This window comes from Chinchilla lanigera, unplaced genomic scaffold (assembly GCF_000276665.1).
Source record: "Chinchilla lanigera isolate Chin_1 unplaced genomic scaffold, ChiLan1.0 scaffold00023, whole genome shotgun sequence".
NCBI classification, from domain to species: Eukaryota; Metazoa; Chordata; class Mammalia; order Rodentia; family Chinchillidae; genus Chinchilla; species Chinchilla lanigera.
In genome coordinates this window covers 13,939,461-13,954,052 of record NW_004955424.1, presented here as the reverse complement: position 1 = coordinate 13,954,052, position 14,592 = coordinate 13,939,461, and the positions used below count along the sequence as shown (strand labels likewise).

Here is a 14,592-nt window from a genome sequence, read left to right as displayed (position 1 = left end):
TCTGTCTGGTTGTGACCCTCATACTTCACTCTGCCCGAGAATCACTTGGAGAGTATGTTTGAAAAACAGACTCCTGGGTTCTACCTGAGAGCATCTTATCTGGCGAGTCTGGAAAGTTAAAGAATCAATATTTGATACATACTGGATATGGGCTATTTTGGAATCACACCTTGAGAAAAAGTGGTTGGAGATGCTGGGACAGGTGAACCTAAGGTGCTTTCCTACGGGGCAGTCACAATAGAGTTTGGGGCTGAGTTGATGCTAAGGGAGCGGTAGCCGCTAGAATCAGACTCAAGACTTACAAAGCACCCAGGCACAGGGCCTCTATCCTGGACTGCACCAGAATGGTGTGGAGAGCTTCAAGAAAGCCCATTGCCAGCCTCCCTGCTCCCTACACTCTTTGTTTTTTGTTTTTTTTTTTCTCGTTTTTTTTTTTTTCCCCCGTACTGGGCATCGAACTCACGACCTTGCGCTTGCCAGGCAGGTGCTGTGCTGCTGAACTAAATCCCCAGCCCATACTCTTGAAGCTAAGTCTGTCTGAGTGCAGCCAAGGTATAGGTGTTTGTGATAGAACTCTGAGTGTTTTGGAAGGCACAGCAGGGCTAGCAGCCATCCCAAGAGAAACCACCTTGTGCTGTGTGCTTGGTTCCAACATATAGCTTGAGATGTACAAGAGACAATCAACATATACTGTGAATGTTTGAAAAACTTTATTACAATAAAAGACGTAGTGCCATCAATCCCTTTCAAAATACTCCCTATTGCTTCAAACACATGTATCCCATAATTCTTACCACTTTCTGAAGCCATTCTGGAAATCTTCTTCCGTGAGTGTTTTTATGAGGTGTGATAAAAAATACGGTGGGTGCTGCTGTGTGCCAAGTACCATCTAGTGGAAAGACCAGCCCTTAAGAATATTACAGTGTATCTGCACTTACTTTTTAAAACCAGATCTGGTACCGTTAGGCTTCTGCTTCTTCCCTGAGATCAAAATGACCATAAAAGGTAAATGTTTTGAATTGACTCAGAACATGCAGATATCCACGACAGAGCGACTAAAGACACCCATGAAAGAGGACTTCCAGAACTGCTTCAGAACATGGCGAGAATGTGTAATAAGTGTGTTCAAAGCCACAGGGAGTATTTTGAGGGGGATTAATGGCCATGTGTCTTTTATTGTAACAAATTTTTAAAAATTTAAGTACATATCATAGTTTTTGGTCATACCTCATCTGGGCTGGGCTGGGTCTGGGCTGGGCTCACTTTCCTAGCAGTTGTTCCCTGAGCATTCCAGTCTCAGATGTAATTTCAGGACCTGCCTCCCAAAATAGACTGTGAGCTCTGAGAGGCTGGCCTCTGAGCGTGCTTTCTGTCTTCCCTGTTAGGGACCTTAGGGGAGAGGCTATTAATGAATACTGGTTATACCTTTGTTCTTATAATAATTAATTAGTTGTCTAAACGTGCCTGGAGTAACTGGGCTGCAGCAAATAGTTTTAACTGCTCATCTGTGTGAATGAGGAGCTTCATGTCCTACAGCATTTGGTAATCTGTGCCTCTCTTCCTCCCTGACCATTTTCCATTCCTGTAATACAATTATTTATATCCCCGTATTCATACATTTTGTTCATTGAGCAACTATTTGAGTACCTACTATGTACCCGGGGCTGTTCTAAGTGGCAGGGATGCATCCAAGGACAAAACTTGGTCCCTGCTGCTTTGGAGCTCAGTGTTTTACTTCCTTGAAAGCCAGATCTGTTGTGTTCCTGCCTGCTCAATTTCCATTTTGCTTCCCCAGGCTCCCAGGGGGAAGAATCTAGGAGTTGTAACTCACTTTCTCTCTCCTTCATCCCTCAATCTTCTCTCCTCCCCATCTCTCCATCCTCTTCCTCCTCCTGCCCTGCTTCTCCCGCCTGTCTCCTAGCAGAAACCTGGAGATCATATAGTATTATCTCTCCTTGGGGAACATTCCTACCTCACCTGTCAGGGTAGGTGGAATGTAGGGGCTTTGGCCTCTCTGAGCTGGATTTAATGTTAGAAGTAATTTGATACACTGCAAATAGCTTTCTGTTTTCTTTTTATAAATATAACATGTACTCACTGTAAGAAATGACAAATTATAAAAAGACAGGAGGCCAAAATTATATAGATCCCAAATCCTGCCACTTGAATTAACAATTACATATACATATATTACTCCAAGATATTTTTTCCTTTAAAAGGAAGCCACCTTATAAAATTTAACACACAAGTAAGGTACATAAGACAGATAGAAATTTTTTTTTGTATGTGTGGTGCTGGGGATTGAACCTAGGGCCTTGGACATGCAAGGCAAGAGCTCTACTACAAAGCCACATCCCCAATCTAGTACATACGACAGAAACATGATTTAACACAGTGGTTTTCCACTAGGGGCGATTTTGTTCCTTGGGTAGAACAAACCCACAGCATTCACCATGAAGATTTATTTGGCCCAGAATATTGATTGTGCCAAGATGGAAAAATCCTGCTTGAATGACTACAGTGTGAAGGGAGCCCCAAGAGCGCATCTCCCACATCAAGGGACCTTGCTCTCCCTGTCCTCCACTAGGATTTTTCTTTTTTTTTTCCTCTGGTACCGGGAACCAAACTCACGACCTTGCGCTTGCCAGGCAGGCGCTTTGCCACTGAGCTAAATCCCCAGCCCCCTCCACTAGAATTACCTAAACCCTTTGCGTTCTTCTCTAAAGGTGATCCCATCCCAGATTTTTCTCACAAACATTTGCATATTTTTATTTTTACTAAAAAATAAACAAGGGATATTTTCTTTTTTTTTCTTTTTTTTTTTTTTTCCCGGTACCGGGAACCGAACTCAGGACCTTGCGCATGCCAGGCAGGCGCTTTTGCCGCTGAGCCAAATCCCCAGCCCCATCAAGGAATATTTTCTATCAGGATATAATTCATGTAACTTTTAAAGATGTCTATGGAGTCTTTTATTCTATGGATGTGCCAAGGGAAATACTTGCCACTTGATTGATGAATATTTAGATTGTATCACTTTTTATATTTATATCCAATTCTTAGATTATACTGTTACTGTTAGAAGATCCTGGTGACTAGATCTTTATTTGCTTTGGGCAAGTATCAGAAATGGAATTTCTATGTCAGAAGTTACATATATATTTAAGATTTTGCTACATTTCTCAAATTGTTCTTCTAAAAGTCTATACTAATTCTTTTCTCCTATCAGCCAAGCATAGGAACTTATTTTCTTAAAATCATACAAGTCTTTAACAGTTTCTTACTATTCAAATAGTGTTCATGAGCTGGGCATGGTGGCACATGCCTGCAATCCTAGTACTCAGGAGGCTGAGGCAGGAGGATTGCTGCAAGTTCAAGGCCAACCTGGGCTACACAGTGAGTTCAAGGTCAGCCTGAATTCCATAGGGAGACTCTGCCTAAAAAAACCAAAACCAAACCAAAACAAACAAACCAAATAGTGTTCATGATATTTCAACATTACTTATTAGCATTCATTTCTTACTAAATTGCTTCTTCATTTGCTCATTTTTGAGGAGTGTTTCTCTTCTTAATTAGTGGCAAGTGCTTTTTACATACAATGTTAAGAATATTAACATTTTTGTCATTTCCAGTGTCTTCCTCCATTAAGTCAGTTTCTTTAACTGACAAATAAGAACTGAAAAGAAATATACCTCCCAGCTCTGACTGACCTTTGAGTTTAAAGACCACCCCTCTCCTGCATTCCTCTGTGGCCAGTATGTCCACTGCCCATTGTCCTTCTCAGCCTCTTCTTTCCTGGACGGCGTGGCTCCAGCTGGGGTTTAAGCAGATGAGAGTGGGAGCGGGTACGCGAGGGAGAGAAGAGCTGTGCTCTGCTGGTGATGTGGAGGTTAGTAGCTGTCTAGGTCTTGAGGTGCACTGGGTCAGGTCCCCAGATGGGGTGATAGAACGTACCTACCCTTTTCGTTAGGGGCGTCTGTGCCAAGAAGCGAAGCAGGAGCCAGGCCTGTCTTCTCTGCTTTCACTTGCTGCTGCCTTCTGGTGGTCCACTGATGCTTGAATTTCTGTCACTTTCTTTGTCTTGTGGGTGTTCTAATGAGGGTGGCAGCAGAGTGTCCTGCACAGAGCAAGCCCTCAGTACTTTTTGTGGGATAAAGGAAAGGCTACCTGGAGGCTGCCTGCAGGGTCTGAAGACCCCCAGAACATCCAAGCATGTGTCCTGTCACCTGGGGCCAGAGCCCCCGGCCCCCAAATCCCACCTCCTGCCCTGGTCCAAATATGCCTGTCTTCCCTCCTGCCCTCCACTCCCTCTCTAGGCGGGTGCTGGCAGCCACTCATATGCTGTCAGTCAGAGCCTTGAAGTCCCCCTCCGCTCCTCCCCTTCGCCCCTCCCCACCCGGATACTGGCCAGAAGACCCAGGCCTACCGCCCGTGTCCTGTGTCCATTTCCTACCTGACTTTTAAAAAACTGTGGTAAGACACACAGCACATAAAACCTATCTTCTCAACCATGTTCAAGTATGCACTTCAGTGGTACTGTATTAAATTTGTTATGGGGCTGGGGGTGCAGCTCAGTGGTACAGCAAGTACACATAAAGCTTTGGGTTCCGTCCTCGGTACGCAGACAAACTGCTCAAAACCAAACCCCAAACCACACAAAACAGACAAAAACCACATTTACCCTGTTGCACAATCATTGCCGACATCCATCCCCAGAACATCCATTAAACGTTAACCCTCTGTCTCTGCTCTCCCCACCGCCGCCCTACTTTGTCTCTGTGATTTTGAGTCCTCCCAGTGTCTCTTGTAAGAGGAATCACACAATATGTGTCTTTTTGTGACTGGCTGAATCAATCAGTCTGGAGAAGCACCCCAGGACTTTGACACACTTCTGACAGCTGCGGGCTGGACCCCAGTTCTACAGAGAAGTCTGGGGAGAGGGTGCAGTCCCTTCCCTCTGTCCCCAGCATGAGCTGGGAGCTCTCCAGTCTGTTGAGTGACACACTTAAGGCCACTCTCAAGGTGAAAATTAATTACAAAGGACGGGACAAGTCTACATCTACAATGAGGGTGGAGCCACTAACTCCTTTGTGATTAGCCTTCGTGCCTTCCCTTTGCTTGTCCTGTGTAAATCATGTGATTTGCTGGCTGTAGTACGCATCAGTGACCCCTACTTAATGTTATCCAGAGGACCCCAGAGTTAGGCCTTCTGACCAGGACTCACTGAAATCTCACCATGGGATTTTGTTTTCCTCATCTTCGGAGAAGACAGGAAGTAGGAAATGGCTAAAAGATGCTTCACCCAGTGCCTGACACCTATATCACTCAATTGTGCTAGCCGGAAGCTCCAGGAAATGAGTTTCTGAGCAGACACTTCAAGAGAGGCTACAGAGAGGATTGTCGGTGTTACTCCTGTTAGTCACAGGAAGCTGGTCTGTGATAGGGCAGGGGAAGTGCTTGCCTCTCAGTTCTTAGCTTGCCTCTCAGGTCTCCTGAAAATCTTATGTAGGAGACATTCTTATTATTATCAATTTGCTGCCAGGGGCGCCATGCCTAGGAAGGCCATAAGCTCTCCCAAGAGCGCATGGGATAGCTATTACTGAAAGACTCCAAAGCCAAGTGCTCACTTCAGTGAGAGCCACAGCAGCGTGGCCCACAAGAGGGTTCACAGTGGCCCCCGAGGGCAGGCGTGCACCAGCATCAGAAGGTAACGCATACCCCTTCCAGGACCCCCACCCATCTTCTATCCACTGGCACAGAGCCATACCACTAAGGAAGGCATATGGCAGTTCCCATACGCTTCTGGTGAGGAGGAGAACTTGCAGCCAACTTGGGAAAGAAAAAGGCTCTTCATTCTGCACCCATGTACTGGACACCTTGCTAGGTACTAGGGCTATTAACACAAGTGAGCCCAGGATAAATGGCCTGGGGGTGCCAGTGTGGAGGCACACTGTTCTGCTATGCGTGGCATGTGGTCCCAGCTGGCTTAGGAAGCACCAAAGAGAACAGTCGATCCTGGGAGAGTCAAGGGAGGCTTACCAGAGAGACAGCTGTGCTGGGTATTGAAGAGTCAGTAGGAGTTCACTGGAATTCATTGGCCGCATTGCAGTGGGAAAGGGAGGGAAAGTGAATTCACATCTAATTAGGCTGCCAGGCACCTCGTACATGCTATTTTGTGGAATTTTCACAGTGCCTTCTGGAGGTATTTTTACAATATGACCTTACAAATGAGGAAACTGAGGCAGGAGTCTTAAATGAATTTCCCAGGACTCTTTTGGCAGGTCAGAAGGGTCAAAGTTACCTTCATAAGGACACTAAGGGCTATTTTTCTTTTTCACTGTATTGGCCTTTGCACTGCTGGCCACGTAGCTCGGTAGGTACCTTGACACCAATCAAGCCCTTGGCAACAAAACATAGCAGCTATATTTTTTAATGGCATGTACTCACAGTTTTTAAAAAACTAATATCATATAACAATGGCCTTGATGATGCAGAAAAATTGTTGCTTTTAATCCTCTAGTACATGCATGTGTAATATTCTGTAAAATGAATTGGGAATGAGCACAAAATATTTCTACTGTACACTGAAGAATGGGGGTTTCCCAAAGTAAAAGCACTTGCATAACTGCTTGGGTTACAAGCTGAACTAGCCACTGGTTGGTTGGTTGTTCTTTTCATGAAATTCTATTTTACTGGAAGAATGACTGACAAACTATGGTTATTCAGACATGAGCATTTGGCAGATCTTTTTCTTTCCCTTTCTTCCTCTTTCCCTCCTTTCTTTCTTTCTTTCTTTCTTTCTTTCTTTCTTTTTTTTTTTTTTTTTTTTTTGTGGTATTAAGGATCAAGTCCAGAGCCTGGTGCATGATAAGCAAGTGCTATACCCTCAACCTTAAGTATTTTCTTGAAAATGAACAAGTGAGCCTACCATTTCAAGGACATAGCTAACATTTATCATTTGTTTCTTTTGAGAAAAAAGTTGGAATTCTAGAAAACTTATGTCTTTCAGCTTCTCAGATTATTGACTTTCTTTGTGAAACTGATGGTGATATTAATGGATGTGATTTTTTTAGTAAGAAAATATTTCAGTATTTGAAAATCTACCTAACTCATTGAGTAAAAACTTTCCAATTGACCCATATATTGCACATGTTACAGAATCATGAATGGGTAAAAGGTCCATTGAAAGTACAAGACAGAATAAGCAATTTCCATCATTGATCTAGATTTCACAGGTAGCTTATCTTTAAGAAGTTTAAGAATTACTACTTAATGAGTTTTAATGTGGTTTCAAAGGATATTCACAATTACCCAAAAGTTCATTAACACATGCACCTCTTTCAAATGACATATGTGGTTGGACTTTCTTCATGGATAGCAACCAAAATGAGACATGTCAATAGACTGAATGCAGAAGTAAATACAATAATTTAGCCAAGCATTAAAGAGATTTGCAAAAATGGAAGGCAGCGTTACTTTTTTTCTTTTTCCTTTGTTTTGAAAGTTAAGGTTTTTTTTTCAAATAGAAATATATCACTTATGTTAATATGTATTGGGCTTCTTGTTATTACTGTATTTATTTATTTATTTAGTCTTTTTGAGACAGGGTTTCACTATGCAATTCAGGCTGGCCTTGAACTCACTCTTTTTGTCATCCAGGCTGATCTCAAACTGTCTGTGATCCTCCTGCCTCAGCCTCCTTGCGTGCTGGGATTACAGGAGTGTGCCTCTAAGCCTGGCCTTCTTGTCATTATTTTAAATTAATTACTAAATTAATATTTAAAAGGCCTCAGTTTTAGTTTCTAATGTGGAACAATTTGATAGACACAAGCCACCTAAATAAAAGCTCCTTAAGTGCACAATTGTGAAGAGTGATATCCTGGGACCTAAATATTGGAGGAATACTCCCTCCGGAATCACAGAAAAGGAGCAATCCACAGTGACCTGGATCATTCCAAAGTGCACCATCTTTCCTAGCCCCTGATCTTTAACCAGGAGGAAGGGGGTGGGGGCTCACCCTCTCCCACCGAGGGAGGTTTATCAGAGTCTCTAGAGGAATGCAAGCAAGCTGAACAACTGCTTTCAAGATAATGGCCTGAGAATCTACCAAGTCCTCCTCACTTCTCATCTCCTCCAAACCCTTCCAGACCCTTTCCCCATGTTCTTGACCCCTTTCTGCTTCCTTTCCTCACTTTCCCTGCTCTGAACCTGGTAGGTAGGGGGTGACCTCACAGGAGGCTGCGCTCATCAGGCTGAATAAACACCAACAATGCTCCACTTTGAAGGAGTTGGTGCTCCTGGAGATGTTTTCCGGAGATTTCAGGATGTTCCCGGGGCAGGCAATACTCTCGGAAAGCGGAGCAGTCTTGATGAAACCAAGGGCTTTTCACTGAGACTCTCACAAGTAATGTTCTGTGTCTGAATAAACACTTTCCATTGTCTGTTAAGCATCCAGGTATCTGTTGCTTTTTTTTTTTTTTTGGTGGTGGTTTGGGACAGGGTCTCACTATGCAGTTCAGGCTGGCCTTGAGCTCACTTTGTAGCCCAGCCTGGTCTCGAACTTGCAATGATCCTTCTGCCTCAGCCTCCCGAGTGCTGGAATTACAGGCGTGTGCCGCCACGCCCGGCCCAGGCATCTGTTCCTGATGCTTATGATAAAAGCCAACATGTTTAGCTTATTCTGTGCCCCTCTTAAAGCAAAGTGCTGCAGAACGAAGCTTCATTAGATTCCCTCTCCTTCTCTGGACTCTCAGTAGCTTTTTCTTTTTTTTTGTCTGTGGGTTCATGTAAGATGTGTCCATATCTCACTGGACTTAGAGACTTTCCTCACTCTGATCCTGTCATGGGTGACACCTTGAGGAGGAGGGAGGCTGCAGTTCTGTCCAAACTTACTCTTTCTTTCTCTTTTCTCTCTTCCTTCCCTTTCTTTCTGATTACTCAGAAAGAAATGTACTTGCTGGGTCCAGCAGTAGACCAAGGGCTGCAACCCAGAGCCATGCCCCCTCTCCGCCTCCACCCCAGATCCTTCATGAGGAGCTCCCCACTCCAAGTTACAGACCCAGGCACTAGGAGAGCTCCCAGCGCATCTTCCTTACCGCATTTCCTTCTGGCTCATCGGCCCCACAGCACTGGGCGCAGATATCTACCCTTTCACACACAGATCTGACCTCTGGAACCCTGTGGGTCAGGGCTCAGCCATTACAGCCTAAATTCTCCTTGTTTGCCGAAAGGTTCTGCATTCCCTCAGGCAGGCAGAGCTGGCTCAGGGCAGTTTGCTTCATTCAAAACTCCTTCAAGGCCTTGGAAGGGAGAGGAGTTTTGTTTTCAAGGAGGTAAAAGTCCCATACCATAAAATTCACCATTTGAACTATTTAGTAGTGAACAATTTAGGTGAGTTTTAGGTTGTAATTTTGCACGACTAATGTCACAGTCTAATTCCAGAATCTGATTTCTGAAAAGAAATTCTATACCCGTTAATCAGTCAATCACTCTGCATTCCTACCCTCTCCTACTCCTCCCTTGGAAATCATGAATCTGTTTGCTGTCTTCACGGATTTGTCTGTTCCAGACATTTTCTATAAGTGGAATCATATAGTATGTAAAGGTGAATGTTTTCAAAAAGAAAAATAATTTCTAGGGAAGACTGTTCATTTTTAGAATGAGAACATTTATAATTTAAAAAGTTTATTTAAAGAGTCAGAATTGACAACAAAAACTCATTAAGAAGTGTTTTCTTGGAAAACCATCCTTCTGATGAGGCTGCTGTTGGTGGTCCCAAGGGTGAGAGAGAGAAGTCGTGTGGTTGACTTTGGGCTTTCCTTGGGGGTTTCTCAGAGAATCTCTTGGTTTTGTAGGAATTCTTTTGGTGGCTGAGCCAAACTGTCAGTCTCAGCAGCCAAACCTAACTGGGTGGAGGGTGTAGGGGGGATGCATCTCTCCACTGTCCTTCTTGTGTCTCTGCAGGGGTGAAGAAGAGAACCAAAGTCATCAAGAACAGCGTGAACCCCGTGTGGAATGAGGTATGTGGGTCTTTCACTGCCTTTTCTCTCTCTGCTGCCTCTGTCACTGCTGACACGTTGGTGGAGGTTGTGGCTTTTTCAGTGGCGTCTTCCTGGAGGGGAGGGCTGGTGGCCCACAGTGCAAACGAACTCCTTCTGGTCCTAGGGACTCGGGAGGTGGGTTGTAAATGGAGACTGCCCTGTGGCGTGGGAGGGGCATGGAGACCAGTGAGATGTCTCTCCCTACTCCCAAGTGGAGGATTTGGAGGGACTCCCTTGCCTGCCTTACCCCCTCACACAGGCTGTTCTCTCTGCCTAAAGCTTACCTCCCCCGCACCCCCAGCTAACCAGGTCCTCCAACGGCTCCCACTGGCCTTTGGCCCCTCACTCAGCTCTCTGCATATCTGGGTCTCATGTGGTCCTTCAGGAGCCCTGGCTGCTTTATGGGGACAGATCAGGATGCACAGAGGAGCCTTTACTCTGAGGAGCATTTCGGGACCTCTGGAGGGCCCTACCTGATGTGGCACTAACTCACACTGTCCACCAGGGGCCTGGCTTCTGGACGAGGACAATGATCTTGCTCCCTGAGGACCCTACAGTCACCTGGCTTTTTCCAGCTGTAGTTTTCACTTAGCTTCCTAGAGGAAGATTGGAATTGGCTTGGCGGAGGGGCATGAGAGTGTGACCTCCACTGCTGTTACTTTCAACTCTTTCTCTCTCTCTTTTTTTTTTTTTTCTTTGGTCTTTTTGAGATAGGGTCTCGCTGTGCAGTTCAGGCAGGCCTTGAGCTCACTTTGTAGCCCAGGCTGGTCTCGAACTTGCAACAATTCTCCTACCTCAGCCTCCCGAGTGCTGGGATTGCAGGCGTGCACCACCGCGCCTGGCTTGTTGCTTTCAACTCTCACTGGCAGCTCCAAAGTCTAGAACTCTGGTGTTCATTCATCTTCCACCCACCCATCCACTCCCTCACCCTCGAGAGTCACTCACCTGCTCGGTGCCCTGGGCCACAGGGGCAAACCAGAGAGGCTCTTCCTCTGGGCCATAGGTTAAGATCCCATTTCTCCTTTTCTTTCAGGGTTTTGAGTGGGATCTCAAGGGCATCCCTCTGGACCAGGGATCTGAGCTTCATGTGGTGGTCAAAGACCATGAGACGATGGGAAGGAACAGGTGAGGGGGTTCAGGGGTGGATGGTCCAGGGCTTGAAGATACAGGTAGGCCCTGGTGGATTCAGACTGCAGAATCTGGCCAAGAGAGCTGGTGTTTTGGGGGCTGCCTTTCCTGAGCCAGGGGGCATGGTCCTCAGTAGATGCTGGGAAGAAACTGTAGCCTCAGGAACCGAATGTAGGTACAACTGAGAACTGCCCAGCTGCCAGGGCTAGAATCAGGTGTGGCAGAGTTTATACGGGCAGCATGTGTCCCAGAGAAAAAGGCACCTGGCCTTCCGCTCCAGCCCAGAGGCTCTGGGGCGGGGCTCCCTGATAGGCTCCCTCTCTGCCCAGGGTGGTGAGGGCAGTGGCACACTCCAGGAGGCGGGCAGACAGGCAAGCAGGCAGAACTGCAGCCAGCACAGCGCTGTTGAAGAGGGAGCCGTGTGGAAGAAGTGGGAACCGAGGTGAGATTTATGATTTAGAAGTCAGAGCAGTCATAATGCTAACACAGCCTGAAATCTCTCTTGTTGGGGTTTCTGTGGAGAGGGTTTCCAGGTGAGGAGGGGGACTAGAGGAGCCAAGTCATGGTGGAACAAGCAGTTGCCTTCTAGGTAGGTGATGGATGGCTTCTCTGGCCAATGAGGTCCTGAACCTTGTATGTTGCTGACAGGGACGGGCAAGACCAACCCAGCTTGTAGACTGGCTGGTGGTCCCATTTGTTGGTGGTGGGTGTGAGTAGACTGGGAGATGCAACTGGTGAGCCTGCAGAGTGACAGGCTTTGTCGGGGTATGGGGTTCCGTGGTTCCTGGTGGGCAGGACAGGGCTCTGCTGCGTTAGGTGCAAGCAGGGGTGTGGGTTTATGTGTCCAGTGCTACTTACAGACATTGAGGTCCAGCGATCAGGTGTGGGCTTACTGTATTTGTGACCCAGCTCACAAGGGACCCTTTGTTTGGGAACTGGGGCAGCTAGTATCTGAGGCCTGCAGGCTTGGCTCATTTACCCTGAGGGTGGAGGGGGAGAAAGAGGAGGGTTCAGGAATCTGGGGAGGGTCTCAGGCTACCAAACACCTAGAAAATTTGAGATCTTACATGCTTGGAAGAAAAATTCAACTGCTACCATCTTTTTGTGGCTGTGTTTACAGTGGGTGCAGGGTATGGTGTTGGTAGGGATGACGAGGACGTTTTCACTGGGCCCTCTGAAGGAAGGACTGCAAGGTCTGGGGCCCAGACCTGCTGCTTGGGCCTCCTCTGCCGGAGGCATCTTGGGCCTATCTCACCCAGCTCTGAAGCTCAGCAGCCCCCACTGCACAGGGACTGGGGCTGCAGTAAGTTCAGGCTGAGCTGCCTTCCTGTGCAGATGCTTTGGGGAAGACCAGGCAGCCTCTTTTAGCCTGAACGGTGGACCAGCAGGTCAGGGAGGGAGCAACTCTGGACACTGGGGAGTCTGAAAGGCTTCCTGGAGGAGGATACTCACACTGACTGATGGGCAGGGGTATGCTTTGCAGAGCTAAAAGGGGGTGGGTATTCAGTGTGGAAGTTGCACAGACTCAAGTCTTACTGGTGGGGGCTGGGGATTTAGCTCAGTGGCACAGTGCCTGTGTGGCAAGTGCAAGGTTGTGAGTTCAATTCCTGGTACTGGAGAAAAACCAAAACCAAAAAAAAAAAAAAGGTCCTACTGGTGGACTCGGTCTCCTGTGCAGCCCTGAGAGAGGGGAGCACTGGGGGCAGATTGGGAAGGGGTCCTCAATGTCAGGCTGCCCATAACAATAGCAAAACCCACAGGTGATGCTTACAGAAAGCTGAGCCAAATGCCTGGCCCTGTGCTGAGCCTCACACTCTAGCTCTTTTTGCATGAGTTAGGTCCTACTGTACAATTGCCATCACTATGGATGGGGAAACTGAGGATCTAGAGATAAGGGAATTCTCTCAAACGCTAGTGGCAGTGGAACAGTGGTGGAGGGGCAGGTCTTTGGGACATGCTTATGATCCCTGAGCCCCTGCTCCTCTCAAGTGCCTCTGGGAAACCCCACAAAGTTACTGGGTCCTTCTGGAGAGTTTGGTTCCCTGCTATTGCTGGAGTTGAGAGAGTTTAGTGAGGCGGAGGCAGACAGTCTGGTTACTGCAGGGCGCGTGGAGGAAATGCATATTTTATTTTTGTTATCATACTCAGCATTTTTGCAGGCCTGGTGGAGAGTTTCTGAGACCACAAGGTCAGCAGAAAAGAAGGGGCTGTAAACATATTTCTTGACTTTGGCCATGTGTAGCCCTGAGCTAATGTCATCCTGCAAGTCCAGCCTGACTACTGCCTCTGCTACAGTAGCCCAGGGCCGCACACAGGCTGTTCTGGCTCTGTGGTCATATGTCACATGGAGGAGGATGGGTGCCCCGAACCTTGGGGCCCTCTCACTGGGTGTCCTCTAACTCCTGGGGGCAGCAGCCAGCTCCCTGAAAACCAGTTCCCCACATGATGAGGTCACTGCAGGCGCATTTTCTAGAAATCAATTCCTCAAATATCAATTTGCAAATGGTTAATTTACTAAACAATTTACCAGAACCTTCTTTCCTATAACTACTTGGATGTTTTTTATTTTTCCATTTATCTTACTTTTGTATTTCCAGCTATTAAGATTGTAATTAAACTAAGTGGAATTGTAAATGTACATTCATAAATATCTGCAGAATATCAGAGGCTGCCCAAACTGCACTGTTCCAAGAGGAAATGATGGGAGCACATGGGGTCTCCTGCTTTGACAGCAGGGGTGACCTATGTAGACCAGAGGGAGGCACAGGGTACCTGCAAGGGTATCCCACGATTAGATCAGAGAATACTTCCACTGTTATCAAAAGTGGAAAGGAATCAAAGCAAGCTCAAAAGCACTGAAAATTCTAAGATTGTGAAAACAATAACTGTCACAGCAAGTAACAACAGCAGCCATGTGACAGTTTAGATTTTGAAAGAAAAAGTTCAAGGAATTCAACTCAATGAACATTTTGCATTGAATGCCTGCTCCTTGCCCTCGAGTCATCACGCCGGCCAGGGAATGACGGTGGCTGCTGTCACCCAGCTGTTCTCAGTCCTTCTGTGGTTTCGGTGAGGTTGCAGTGGGTTTTCCTGCAGCCACCCCTTCATTTCTGGGGTTTCTGAGCATGTCTTTTGTGAGCTCACTGAGTGTCCTCTGTGGGCCCTCTTCAGAGCAGGTGCTCAGCGCTCCAGCCAGTTCTTCCACCGTCTCCCTCGGTCCAGCCCTGCTCCCTCTTCCAGACCTCCAGCCTCTGCTTCCTCCATCTGCATCTAGAATTCGACTTAAGGTCTCCCTCATTTTGTGCAGCGTCTCTGCACTTCTGTCCACAAGTCTTCTGCTTTGCTCCTTTTCTTTCTTGACTCCTCATCCTCTTTTCATTCATTCTCTCCGTCTCCTCTCCCTCTACTGTCCCTACTTCTCCTCTCC

General features: G+C 46.7%; 1 protein-coding gene across 16 annotated transcripts in view; it reads left to right on the top strand.

Annotated features, from left to right (window-relative positions):
• The window catches only part of Dysf (dysferlin), a 214,308-nt gene that overhangs the window by 16,385 nt on the left and 183,331 nt on the right, over positions 1-14,592 (top strand). For all 16 annotated transcript variants that reach the window (XM_013514697.1, XM_005385592.2, XM_005385594.2 and 13 more), the window contains exons 2-3: positions 9,961-10,016; positions 11,071-11,162. In XM_013514697.1, the coding sequence (XP_013370151.1) occupies positions 9,961-10,016; positions 11,071-11,162 (148 nt within the window). The remainder of the gene's footprint in view (positions 1-9,960; positions 10,017-11,070; positions 11,163-14,592) is intronic.